Source organism: Oenanthe melanoleuca, chromosome 8, assembly GCF_029582105.1.
Source record: "Oenanthe melanoleuca isolate GR-GAL-2019-014 chromosome 8, OMel1.0, whole genome shotgun sequence".
Classification (NCBI taxonomy): Eukaryota; Metazoa; Chordata; class Aves; order Passeriformes; family Muscicapidae; genus Oenanthe; species Oenanthe melanoleuca.
This window is the reverse complement of record NC_079342.1, coordinates 27,277,315-27,290,937: the sequence shown is the minus strand read 5'-3', so window position 1 is coordinate 27,290,937 and position 13,623 is coordinate 27,277,315. Positions and strand designations below refer to the sequence as shown.

The window sequence follows — 13,623 nt, the reverse complement described above, 5'->3', positions numbered from 1 at the left end:
TATTGTTTTCCGTCCGCTGTTTTCTTCTCTCTCTTGCGCAGAGACTGGTGCTGATGAACATGCCCGTGGCCGAGGACATGACAGTGCACTTCACCTCCACCCTCATGGCCCTGATCCGCACGGCCCTGGACATCAAAATTGCCAAAGGTAAAGGCTAAAGGCCTCTAGAGAGGGCACAGAGCCAGCGGGGTTGCTGTCTTGGCTTGAAGGACAGGTGTCTGCCAATAAAGGCAGAAGCTTCTCTTTGAAATGGAGAATGTAAACCCCCTCCCTCTAAATTATTATTATAATTTTGAAATTAAGGGGCTCTCAGGCAAAGACATGGGAATTAGGAATCACAGTTCTTTACTAGGAAAATTAAAATAGAAATACAGTATTACAAAGAACAATCCCCAAACACTGCCAGAGTCAGAATCCAAGCTGACACCCAGTCAGTCAGTCAGGGTGTTGGCACAGTCCCATTCAATGGTGGCTGCATCCTCCTGCAGTGGCAGATGTGGTTCAGCTGGAGCAGTGCTCCTGGAGAAGGTGCAGTTTTCCTCTGAAGGTGCAGGGATGATGTGCAAAGGTCTGGCTTTCCTCTGGAATGCAGTGGAAAGAAGGTACCTTGGTGTCCAAAATGTCAGTTTTTATCTGGGTAGGAAAGGCTTGGCTGCTCCCCTGGCTGGAGCATCTCCCAGTGGGATGATGGAATTTTATCAGTCATGCAGTGGGACTGAATGGGCCAGCAGCAGATGATATCTTCCTGGAGGGAGGATGGGCTGTGGGAAAGATAAAGATGATTGCCCAGCTGGTTTAAAGCTGGCCCATGAGCAGATAATATGTGCCAGGAGATCAGGGTCATTGCCCCACCTGGCTCAACAGATGGGGACAGAATACACATTTCTGGTCACATCCTGTATGGCAACCCGAGACAGCTGCAGAGTGTCCATCGTCCTTCTGTACATTCCCAGGATGATTTGTGTTGGAAAGAGCCTTAAAGATCATCCTGTTCCACCCCCCCTGCCGTGGGCAGGGACACCTTCCCCCATCCATCCCTTGAAGATTTCCAGCGATGGGGCATCCACAGTTTTTCTGGGCAATCTGTTCCAGGTCCTCACCACCTTCTGAATTTCTTCCTAATATACAATCTCAATCTACCCTCACTCAGTTTAAAGTCCTTCTTCCTTGTCCTACCACCTTGCAAAAAGTCCCTTTCTCTTTAGCTGGGCTGAGGACCTCACAGCTAATTTGGGGTTGGCTTGCCAAGAGCCTGGATGAACATAGATGGGAGCAAGTACCTTGAACAGGCATATTTCTGCCACTTTCTGTTTAAAAAAAAAAAAATCTATTTCTTTAGGGAAGTGGTAGAGAATTCTGTACCAGAAGCTGTTTCTAGAGAAAAGAAACAGCTTGATGTCCACTGTATAATGGAGGAGAGAGAGAATTCCCCTTCCTCCCTGCGTAAAAAGCCAAACCACAGATGGAAAATATGTGCTTGGCTCCCTTAGGTTGTGGGGGAAAGAAAGAAACCTCTCTCTCTCTCAGGGAAGATAAAATGTTCAGAGCAGGAAAACCTGCTTTGTTGTTGTTGCTAGAAAGGCTGTGATTCATCAGATCAAAAACTTCCTGCAGAAACATGGCAATTTCAATAAAATATCCCCTAGGAACAGCTCATCTATTGGAAAAAAACCCAACCCAGGGCAAGACATCATCCCAAGCTCAGTGCTCAGACAACAATGGGTTCCAGCCCCTCTAGACAAAGCAGAGATTTGAACCTGGGTCTGCTACAGCTCACCCAAATTTCCCTGTGCTTGGGTGACACTGTTGGGGCACACTGCCAGCTTCTGATGATCCAGGGCTTCCCAAGCTCAGCAAACCCTGGCCAGAGAGCTCTGTGCACAGCCTCACCGAGCATTTCAGGATTCACCAAGCGGAGCTGCTCGTCCACCAGCACATGATCTGCTCACCAGCAAAAAGAAAGTGGGGCAGCAGCAGGTGTGTGTGGGCTGGAGTGGGACTGGAGCTGCAGAGACGGACCCAAGGCAAGCTTGAAGGTGGCAGCTTTGAGTGGGAGGGTAGGGGATGGGGAGATGGAGGCACATATGGAGGGGATGGTAGGAAAGTTTCCCTGTGGGAGACCAGGATGGCTGATGCAAGATGGCCCTCCCAGCCCAGAGAGATGGATGCTGATGTGGAACTTCACTTCAGGATGGGAGAGGGGGGTTGGTTGGACCCTGGTGCCAAGGTTTGATGTGTGTGGGCCATTTTTGCTCCCTGCTGTTGAAGGTGGTGCAGATTGGCAGCAGTTGGACTCCGAGCTTCAAAAGGAGATCCTGACCATTTGGCCTCACCTGTCCCAGAAGATGCTTGACCTGTTGGTACCCATGCCAAAAAGTGAGTCTCTGGGGAGGCTGTTAGTGGTTTCAAATTCACCTCATCCCCACAGCAACTTCCTCCCAAAGGAGGAAGAAGTGAGAGCTTGAGGAGAAGTGGGGAAAGGGTTTGTTCTGCTTGGGAACTCTCTGGAAAACCGCCCAGTTTGCAGGGATCTACTCCTGCCAAAGCCACAGTCTCTTGTAAATCCTCTTTGGAGCATAGCAGGGAGAGAGGCTGAGCACACCTGATATGATGAGCACGTGTGCCTTGGTGGCTTAGGATGATGATTTCCAGCCACCTTCATCTATTTTATCTCCGTGGAGAGTGTCTGGGTGCTCAGCACTCTCTTTTGGAACAGTGAGAAGAGTTTGAATGTCACTAGAGCATCCCAGAGCAGGGCTCTTCCCATGATCCACACTGGTGCCTTCTCTTATGACACAAGTGACCCTGTTTTGTTCCCTCTCATGCTCCCAGCCTCTGACCTGACTGTTGGGAAAATATATGCAGCCATGATGATCATGGATTACTACAAGCAGAGCAAGGCGAAGAAGCAGCGGCAGCAGCTGGAGGAGCAGGTGAGGCTCAGCCAGGGCAGGATGGGCACGTTCAGATCATCCTCTCTGCTTCCCACCACCTCCCAACCCGAACATGCAGCCAGCTGGGATGGAAACAGTGCTGCAGGTCGGGGTTTGGGGACTGCAGGGCGTGTCTGTGATCATCCTCAGGCAACATGAGCACGGTGTTCTCTCTCTGAGTGGTGGGAGCTTGGCTGGGGAAGCTCTGGCTGTTCATCCAGGTTTCCTACAGGCTCAGTTTCTTCCTGTCTCCAATGCAGAAAAATGCCCCCATGTTCCAGCGCATGGAGCCGTCCTCCCTGCCGCAGGAAATCATCTCCAACGCAAAGGCGCTGCCGTACCTCCAGCAGGACACCCTCTCGGGCCTGTGAGTACTGCCTGTCACTTTGCTGGTCCTGCAGCCCTTGTTTCCTGCTTAGGAACCTCCAGAGAGGGTTAAATTGCTGCTGGGAGCAGGGAGAAATCTCCTGGCACAAAGCTTTTGCAGGATTCCAGGTACCTGGTGTGTGTCAGCATCGCCAGCAGCAGCTGAGGTGGCAAAAGGGGATGGCCAGGGGCCAGTGGATGCTCCTCCTGAAGGAGCTTCACCTCCTAGGGGTGAAGCTGAGCCCCAGGAGCTGTGGGCAGTGCAGGGTCAGTGGGGGATTCCACACCCTGGTGCTGGGAGTGAGATGATACAGGTTTCTGTCACTGCTCTTGGGATGTCCCACTGCTGCTGCAGGGCTCGGGGCACTGGTGTCCTCTCCTGCCTTGGGGCAGCTCTCCAGGGAACATGATGTTTGTCTCAAACATGGGGTCTCAACAGCCTGGGGGGCCAGGCACGGGGCTCCCCATCTCTGAGCTGTGGGAGAGGTGATCCCGGGGATGGCAGCACCCGGCTGGGGGCCTCCCTGAAGCCGGGCTGTGTTTGCAGGAGCAGCCGAGGCGGGTTCCCCTCGCTGAGCCCGCTCTCGCCGCAGGAGATCTTCCAGCTGGCGTGCATGGATCCGGCCCAGGAGCAGTACCAGGAGCACCAGTCTCTGGTAAAGTCGTGCACTGCTCCTCTGCAGGCCCAGCACAGATGCTGGTGGGCACGGGGAGGTGTGGGGAGCGAGCACAGCACAGGGATGGCAGCTGCTGGGTCATGCACAGATCCAAAACGGGACAAACATCCCTGGATGTCCCCCAGATGGGGCTCTGCCCCTCTCCTCTGGCCCTGGGGACACAGGTCCCTGGACCTGCCCTGATCCGTGGGACCAGGCAGCACAAGTGCTTTTGGGGCCAGAGCCATGACCAATGTCCTGCAGTAAAATATCCTTCTCTCCACAGGCTATTTTTTCCACTGAGCACTCAATGTCAGTGGGTTACCCCGTGCTGAGTGATGGTACCTGATGTTTTCAGATTCGTGTCCATTTTGTTGTCAGTGGTGGTGTCCCCAGTCCCCAGCCAAGCTGTCTCCAGCAGGAGCAGCCCTCTCTGGCCTCACACACGTGCTGGCTGTCTGTGTGTGTGTGTATATATATATATCACACGTTTATATATATCACATATCTATATATATCACACATCTCTATATATCTGCGTGTCTGCGTGTGCCTCCCAGCGCAGTGTGGTACCCAGCCCAGTCCGTGTCCCCAGGCTCTGTAGCTCTGTGTCACCTGTGCATGACACAGGCAGGCGTCCCCTGCCTCCCCCACAGGGAGAGGTGGCAGATGAGAATCCCCCTGCCCCCATAAAGTCACCTTCTAGTGAACCCCGGGGTCACTCTGTGCCCATCTCCTCGATGCCATGAGTGAACACCCACAGAGTCCCCTAAAAACTGGGAATTAACCAAAGCATGCAAGTGCTACGGGCAGTGTGTGCTCTTTTAACAGGGATGTGGCCAGGAAGCTTTTGCAGCAGGGTCAGAAACAAAACCCCATCCATTTGTCCCCTCCTGGCAAAAGAAGGAGTTAAGCCCTGGGCAGTCAGGGTGTCCCAGATCCAGGCAGGGTTTCCACTGTTGCTGTAGAGGTGCAAGAGCAGCTGGCCACCATGCAAGCCTGAAGCACCACATCAGGGCTCACCTGGGGACTGTGAGCTGGAAAGCATTTTTCAGTGGCAAGTGATGAATTCTAATGGCTTAGACTCTATTTGTCATAGAATCATCAAATAGCTTGGGTTGGAAGTGATCTTTTAAAGCTCCTCTAGTTCCAACCCTCCTGCCATAGGCAGAAACATCTTCAACCAGATCAGGTTGCTCAGAGCCCCATCCAACCTGGCCTTGAACACTTCCAGAGAGGGAGAATCCACCACCTCTCTGGGCAACCTATGCCAGTGTTTTACCACCTGTTTTTGGCCAGCTGAAATTCTGCCCCTGGCTGAGCAAGCAGGGCTGTCCCCTGCCCTGCTCCAAGGCCACCCCAAGAGCTTGGCTGTGTGTTTATTTCCAGGAGCCAGAGGTTAGGGAGTTTCAAAGAGTGCAGCCCTCTAACCGTGGCAGCTACCTTCCCGTGGACACTCAGGACCACGCTGTCTCTGGGAGGGCCTCCTCCATGCCTCGTCTCACTGTGGATCCCCAGGTAAAACCAAGCAAAGCCTCCACAAGGCTGGGTCTGATCACAGCCTGCCAGATAATGCTGGGGCTTCTCTCTGTGCCGAGCCCTGTGGCATCCCCAGCACCCCAATATTGGAGCTTCTGCCCTTCTTTGGGTGCTGCACAAGTAGGAGAGCTGCTCTTGTCCTACAAGGGGGACACTGGCAGCAGAGAGCAGCCTGGGGGATCCGTCTCCTGGCTCCTGGGGAGGTCCAGGTGGGACAACCCCTCCTTTCCTCCAGCCCTGGGCACTGGCTGAGGTTTGAGGAGCCTCAGCCCAGCTGTCAGATGACCACAGGTGATGAGACACCTTCTCTGTCCTTTCCCATTGTCCCAACATGTGCCCTTCTCTGTCTGTCCAGGGGAACCCAGGACACATCTCACCTCCTCATCTGTCTGCCTGGTTTCTCTGTTGTTGTGTCCTGTGCTCAGCCTCCCTCAAGACACAGATGTTTTTTGGGGTTTGGTGTTTCTGTGAAGTCTCTGGGTGTGCTTTGTCACCTTGGTGCAGGCACCAAGTCTTGGTGTGGCAGTTTGTGGGGGTGTGAAGACAAAGACAGGCTTTGTCTCATGGGCTCTCTTGGCCATTCATCAGCAAAGGAGGTGACCAGGAGGAGGGGATAGGAGCAGGAAGGGTGAGAGGAGATGGAGAACAGCCTGAGGCTGCAGTGGCAAAGAGCTGCTAGAATTAGGCAAAGGAAGTATGGAAGGAGGTGATGTTTTCCCCATAACATGTGAAAACACAGGGTGTAACAAGGGGAGAAAGTAGGAAGGAGAAGCATGGGAGGGAGAAAGAAAAGGAAAGGGAAGATAAAACAACAGCATGAGTGGGGAGATAGGGAATGAGTGCAGGGGAAAGGGATGTGGGAATAAAGGAAGAGTAGGGAGGCGTGTGGAAGAGTGGTGGCAGCTGGAAAAATGAACACAGAGCAAGTGGCACTGGGGGACCCCTCTGCCAACAATGATCACTCCTCTTGACTCTGTTTTCCTGGTGGGGAGGGGTGCTGGGGAGGCAGCCTGGGGGGCAGTGGTGTGGTACCCTCCATGTCCCCACACACAGCAGAGGTGCTGCTGCTCTCCCCCAGCCCCTGGGCTTGGATCCGCTGGCTTTGCCTGTGCAGCACAGCTCCAGCCAGCTGGGGAAGGCTAAACCCCACGAGCTCCAAGGCTGAACCCCGCTCTCCTCCCACCCCTGGTTTGTGCACAGATTACCTGGGGGGGCTGTTCTCAGGCTGGCTGCCCCCCACCCCGGATTTCCCCATCCCCGTGGTGGGGTGAGCTGGTCGCTCTTCACCCCAGCCCCGCCCGGCGCTAACGCTGTCCCCGGCCGGCCGGGGCTGCTTGCAGGTGGTGACAGACACCAGCTCCATGCGGAGATCGTTCTCCACCATCCGGGACAAGCGGCCCAACAGCTCCTGGCTGGATGAGTTCTCCATGGAGCGCAGCAGCGACAACACCTACAAGTCCCGCCGGCGCAGCTACCACTCCTCGCTCCAGCTGTCCGCCCGGCGCCTCAACGCCGACTCGGGTGAGCCCAAAAATCCCCAGAAAATCCCCAAAAATCCCTCCAGCCGAGCGTTCCCTGCTGGCGCAGAGGAGACTGACGTGGGCATCCCGCAGGCCACCGGTCCGAGGGGCACCGCTCGGGCAGGGAGCGGGGCCGATCCAAAGAGCGCAAGCACCTGCTGTCCCCTGACATCTCCCGCTGCAACTCCGAGGAGAGGAGTCCCCAGGCACAGGAGGAGTCCCCGGAGCGGCGGCGCGAGTCCCGGTCACCCAGCGAGGGCAGGTCACAGACACCCAGCAGGCAGGTGGGTGGCAGATCCCTTCCTAAGCATCAGGGGAATCACAGCAGCAGCTCCTTGCCAGAATCGGGAAGATAAGCCCCAGTTCTGGGAGCTCTGAACCATCACATCTCCTGGTGGTGGCATCTCTGTGTCTCCCATGAGCTGAGCAGGTTGGGGCTGCTCGGGCACCCTGCAGAGCGTTTGGGGACAGGGGTGGGTCTCGTGCTGATCCTCTTGCTGCTGTGGCATCTGCTCCCTGCCAAGGTCAAGGTGCCCCAGCTGCACAACCTGGAGGTGCCGGTGCTTGAGTGAGCTTGAGGCCACCCATGGAGATGTCACCCATGGAGAGCAGCAGATGGTGAGGTGTCAGCTCTTCCTGCAGCGGGTTTGGGAGTGCTTTTGGCTTTTGACCGCCAAGAGCATGGAATCGTAGACTATCCTGAGTTGGAACAGAGCACAAGGACCATCGAGTCCAGCACTTGTCCCTGAACAGGGCAGCATCATGAATCCTACCATGTTCCCAAGAGCATTGTCTGAATGCATCCTGAGCTCTGTCAGTCTTGCTGCTGTGACACTGCCTTGGGGGAGCCTTTTCCAGTGCCTCACCACCCTAGACCTCCCCTGCCACAGCTTCACGCTGTTCCCTTGAGTCAGTGCAGAGACCAGGGCGCTTCCCTTGGCGAGGAAGCTGCAGACCACAGCCTGGGGCAGAATCATCCTTCCTATGGGGTTCTTTCTGACACCCTGTGCTCTAAGGCACCAAACTCCGGAGCTCTATAGGCTCCTACTTGTTGGGTAATCTTAAATAAACAAGCAGCTAATAGTTAAAAAGGTTATTTATTACAAAGCACATCAGTCTCAACAGTAAACAGACAAGCAATGGCAAAAAGCAATGGCAAAGCAGTTAGCAATAAGCTGTAAGTGAATGGCTAAAAGCCCTGGCAAAAGCCAAAGGCTAAAAGCAAGAACTCTCCCAATACAAACTCTTATATAGGATTTTTCCAACAAGCTAAGATGCAAGCTCAGACCACCAGTCCTTAACCTATTAGAATTCTAGTTTCTTAGCCCACCAGGTTATGTATAAGACTATGTACACAACCAATAGTGTTCTATCTAAGAAATGTAAGCAATATTCTTCCTATAGCTCTATTATGTCTAAGTCCTGCCTACAGCTGTGGGCCTGGAGCCTCTATTGAAGATACCAGTATGTTTGCAACCTTCACTAGAACACTCACTGCTACTGTGGCATTTGAGACCTTTTACTTACTAAAAACATCAGAACTCGCTCTAAGACTTACTCAATCCCTGCACTCTGTTTTCTCTCTGAAGAATTCAGAGACACCCCTGCCTCGCTGCCTCCAACACCTCCCAATTCCGAGGATGCTCTGTGGGGCTGGGGGCAGAGGGGGTGCTGCCCGCATTCCCCAGCGTGTCTCTGCGTTGCAGGGCATGGGCTCCCTGAGCGAAAGCTCCATCCCCTCCATCTCGGACACCAGCACTCCCCGGCGCGGCCGCCGCCAGCTGCCGCCGGTGCCCCCCAAGCCGCGCCCGCTGCTGTCCTACGCCTCCATGCTGCGGCACGCCGGGGACGCCTCTCCGCCCGCCGACGAGAGCGAGGGGGGCTCCCCGCTGCTCTCCTCCAGCCTGGATCCCAGCGCCGCCGGCCCGGCGGAGTCTTCCAGCTCGCCGGCGGGCAAGCAGAGCCGGCAGTCCACGCCGCAGCGCTACATCTCCGAGCCCTACCTGGCGCTGCACGACGACTCGCACGCCTCAGACTGCGGTGAGGAGGAGACGCTCACCTTCGAGGCGGCCGTGGCCACCAGCCTGGGCCGCTCCAACACCATCGGCTCGGCGCCGCCGCTGCGGCACAGCTGGCAGATGCCCAACGGGCACTACCGGCGGCGGCGGCGGGGCGCGGCGCAGGGCGTGATGTGCGGGGCCAGCATCGACGTGCTCAGCGACACCGAGGAGGATGACAAGTGCTAGAAGCTGCCCCCACCCCCCGCTCCTCGCCAACCCGACCCCCCCGCACCCCCCGCCCTGCCCTTCTCCAATGCATGCTCTTCGCCACGCCTGGGAATGAAACTGAAAAAAAAAAGAAAAGAAAAGAAAAAAAAAAACAAACCAAAAACCAAACGCAGCGGGGTTGGGGGGGGGGGGGGGGGGGAAAGAGGGGAAAAAATAACAAAAAGCAAGCAAACAAAAAAACCACCCCAACCTAATGGAATGGAGGGGGAAGGAAAAGGGAAAAAAAAAAAACAACCCACCAACAAGAAAAGAAACAGAAAAAAAAGTCTTTGTGCAAAAAAAAAAATTAAAATCCGTCAACTTTCATTTATTACTATCACTTTTTTTTTTCTGCACAGAGAAACATGTGATGGGCAGCAGAGCAGCCCGGCTGGGCTTGTGTGCTGGGGGACAAGGGAGAGCCCCCCCAGCCACAGCCCTGCTCCCTGCTCCAAGACAGATCCCCGGGAAAGCTCCTCCCGATGGTTTTTTGCTCCCTATGGCCGGAGAGTCCCAGCAAAGGGATGCAAGGGCTCCCCTTTGCTCTGTCGCTTGGGCTTGTGCTGCTGTGGCTTTGAATTTCCCTCCCCAAGAGTCCCATCCTGCCCGGACAATGGCAAGATGCGACGGCAGGGTGCAGGGGATGAGGGGTTGGGATGCACCCAGACAGACCAGAGCAGCTCTGGCTGCCAGAAGGGGCAAAACTGGTTTGTACTGGGGCTGGGGGGCTCAGTGCTGCCGAATGTATCCTGTCTCCCACTGACATATATTTATTTATATACGGAGAACTCTAGGTGTGCCTGTGTGTGTATATAGGGGTGTGTGTGTATATATATTTATATGCTGTATATATAAAGATATACACATACATAGATTTGTTTTAATCACCTGACAATGCTGGGGAGCCCCTTGGGGCTCCTGCTGCCTGCACCCTGCTTTGTTGGGGGCAGGACCGAGCCTCCCAGGGGGGCTGCTGTACAGAGCATTGGGAATGTCACCTTGCTCCCTCTCCCTCCCAGGTGTTTCCAGTGGTGGGAATTGCATTTTCTGTGTTAGAGATGGCTGTGGCGAGGGCTCCTTGGGCAGCTCAGTGCCTGCAGGAGTGGGATGCCCAAGGGATGAGGACAGGGCTGTCCCCAGGAGTTGGCTCACATGGCACCAGCAGTGCCAAGGGGTGATGACAAACCTCTCAGAAGTCTCTTTGCTTGTTTTCCCAGGAAAGGAAGATATCCATGTCAGCAGGGGAGTGAAGATGTTGTGAGTGCATGATGTACCTTAAGACCTGTCCTCCAGGCAGACCTGGCTGGCTTTGGCACCAGACCTGCCTCAGTTTCCCCTGCAGCCATGGCCTCTGCCCTCTCCTGGGCCTGGCACCCCTTTGGAGAAGGGCTGCCGTGGGGGGCTGGCTGTGCAAACCCACGGGGAGCAGGTGGGTGTCCAAAACAGGGGAAGGAGCATCGTCCAGGGGGTGAGCAGGGTAGCTCAGCCCTCCTGCAAACACTGAAGGTGCAGAACAGAGCCACCTCCCAGCGCCAGCCATTAATTAATCCGGTAATTATGGGCTGTCAGCTCCCAGCGATCCATGCTGGGTGCAGTGCTGTGCCTGCCAGCCCGGGGAGGTGCTGCTGGTGGCCTTTGCCTCACCCTGGTGACCAGTGGTGTGTTTCTGCTATGAGCTGTGTCTGTCATCAGCCCGAGCGTGGTCCTGGGGGGCTGGAGGTGCTGTGCCTTTGGAGCCTCAGGGAAGGGCGTGCTCTGAGGGCTGGGGGATGCTCGGTGCGTTTGGACCGGGCGTGTGTGGGGATGGGACGTGGGGATGGGCAGGTAAAGGCAGCACGGCCACACCCTGCCCATCTCCTGCCCATGGCTTTGCTTTGCTGCAGGTTGTTGTGCTCTGGGTCCTCGGGGCTGTTGTGCAGCCGAGCAGCAGCTCTGGCCAGGCTTTGCTTCGGGCCTGGGTAGCTCCTGCCTTCTCGTGACCGAGAGGTGCACAAGCTGCCCTGCTCCTGCATGTGCAGATCAGCGCTGCCCCGATCGCTTTGCGAGCTCCCCGAAGGAGCTCTGCTTTGTCAGAAGCAAATCCCAGTGGCTCCGAAGGCTTCCTGCCCCAGGGCTCGTGCATGGACCCAAACCCCTCTTTCTAATGGTCAAAGTGCCCTCAGTGCACCCGTACAGGGCCCAAAGCTCCTCCTGCTTCCAGTGGCCCCCGATGGTGAGGAGCACCTTTGCTGTCCCTGCTGCTTCCCAGACAGACACTTTGGTCCAAAAATTCCACAGGCAGACCTCTCTAGCTTTGGCTCAGATGCTGCATCCCCCCTCTCGGCTCTTGGGGACAAAGCATGTCCCATGCAGCCGTGGGGAAGGTCCCTGGTGGTGGCTGGGGGCACGGGCACCACCTGTTCCCTTCCAGCCATCCGCGAGCAGTTTGTGGCTTCACCCCGAAGCTGCAAATTCCCTGTGGCGGAATTTGGGAGAGCCGGGTCCGGCGGGCAGCGTGCGATGGGGGAGCAGGGACACGGTGCTGCTGGGGGCCGGGAAGGCGATGCCGCACCTGCTCTAAATATAGGCGTCGGTATCGTCTCCTTCTAAATGCGGAAAGGTGTCTGACAATGCGCCGGGCTCTGAGTAAGAGCCCGCGGGGAGGGGAGGAGGCGGCTTTTTGTGTCTGTGCCTGGCGGGTGGGAGGGAGGCAGCGATGCTCTCGAAGCGGGGGCACGTTTCATGCGGGTTTCGAGCTTTTTGGGCGCTTTTCTTTCCTCAGCCCCGGCACGGGGCCGGCGAGCGGTGTTGGTGATGCTCGGCAGCGGTGGCACAGCCCCCGGGGCGCATCGAACCTGAGCTTTTCGGCGTGTCAGCCCTGTGTTTAACTAATATACAGGAACTGTGTGGAACAAAACAGAGCCCCTTTTTACCCGGAAAGGGTCCGAAAACGCCCCGTTCTGCCCCGGTGAAGCAGCCCCCGCGGGGGACAGGACAGGGACCTGCGGGGACACGGTGGCACCTCCGCAGCGCTCTGCGAAACCAAAAACAGCCCCCGGGAGAGCCACGGGATGGACTGTGCCGAGGGGGAGGCAACCCGAAGGCACCATTGCAGCCGTGCCTTGCTTTTCAAGGCGCTGGACTCGGCTTTGCTGCTGTACAGTCTCTCTTCTGTGGATTTTTGGACATTTCCTCCGCCTCCCGGACACCAGGACACCTCGCCGCCGGTGGCTGCTGGCCGTGCCCATGGGGAGGGGGATGAATTCCAACCTCTGCCTGCACAGGACATGCCCTGCCCAGGCAGGAGTTCACCAGTAGCATGCAACTGGTTCCCAGTTCGGTGCTGGGGCTGGACTCAAAGCCCTGCAAATCTCCTGGGGGGGGCTGTGGTGGGTGTGCGGGGAGGTGTGGCAGCCCTGGCACACAGAGCCCCGCTGTCCCCTCAGGCTGGCTGTCCCAGCACCATCCTCCTGTCCCCACAGGATGGCAGAGCCCCGCCGGTGTGGGGCTGGTGTCTCCTGGGGCTGTGGGAGGGAGGGTGGGAGATGCTCTGCCTTCGTCCCCCAGGCTCTGGGGCGGGATGTTGTAACATAACGTGCTCGTTTGGACCCGAACGGGGAACCGAGCTGACCACCAACAATGTACAACTCCTCAATGTTTTTTGTCAAAAGGAAAGAAAAAAATAAAACCTTGTTGTAAAGAACTGCTGCAGGCTTGGTCTCATTGGCACTCCTCCATGCTGGTGGGGCCGTGGGGACTCTGGGTAAAGCCATGGACCCCTGGAAAGGTCCCCATGGCAGGGAGGGGAGGCACACAGCCCGTGCTGGCACTGCCATCACTTGGGATGGGGAGTTCTGCAACCCCAGGCAGGGTGGGGGGCTGTGGAGGAGAGAGGCAGGGAGGATATTTGAGATATCCTGGGCTAGCTGTGGCTCGGACCTGGCTGCTTCCAGACACAAGCTGAGGGGTGCTGGGGTCTGGGGGAGCTGGGAGAGCCAGGGCCAGGAGCTGGAGGTTAGTTAGTGGTGTCACTGCAGCAAACTGGCCAGGGGAAGCCAAGAGCATCATGGTGACATCGTATCACTGGAGAAAGGCATCGAGCTGGGAAACAGATGGGATCCGTGGGATGGGATGGGATGGGATGGGATGGGATGGGATGGGATGGGATGGGATGGGATGGGATGGGATGGGATGGGATGGGACGGGACGGGACGGGACGGGACGGGACGGGACGGGACGGGATGGGATGGGATGGGATGGGATGGGATGGGATGGGATCCATGCCTTTGGGGCATCCAAACAGCTTGGCCACCCCTCCATGTCTGCACTCAAGAGATGCCAGGTGGATGCAGATGCTGTTGCC

General features: G+C 56.5%; 1 protein-coding gene across 1 annotated transcript in view; it reads left to right on the top strand.

The window, feature by feature from the left end:
• LOC130256350 (voltage-dependent R-type calcium channel subunit alpha-1E-like) overlaps positions 1–12,951 on the top strand; it is a 95,754-nt gene extending 82,803 nt beyond the window's left edge. Inside the window, exons 40-48 of the mRNA XM_056497897.1 lie at positions 42–147; positions 2,269–2,376; positions 2,833–2,933; positions 3,194–3,300; positions 3,847–3,955; positions 5,345–5,473; positions 6,835–7,015; positions 7,108–7,298; positions 8,721–12,951. Of these exons, the coding sequence (XP_056353872.1) occupies positions 42–147; positions 2,269–2,376; positions 2,833–2,933; positions 3,194–3,300; positions 3,847–3,955; positions 5,345–5,473; positions 6,835–7,015; positions 7,108–7,298; positions 8,721–9,260 (1,572 nt within the window). The 3' untranslated portion in view covers positions 9,261–12,951. The remainder of the gene's footprint in view (positions 1–41; positions 148–2,268; positions 2,377–2,832; positions 2,934–3,193; positions 3,301–3,846; positions 3,956–5,344; positions 5,474–6,834; positions 7,016–7,107; positions 7,299–8,720) is intronic.
• Positions 12,952–13,623: the final 672 nt, after the last annotated feature.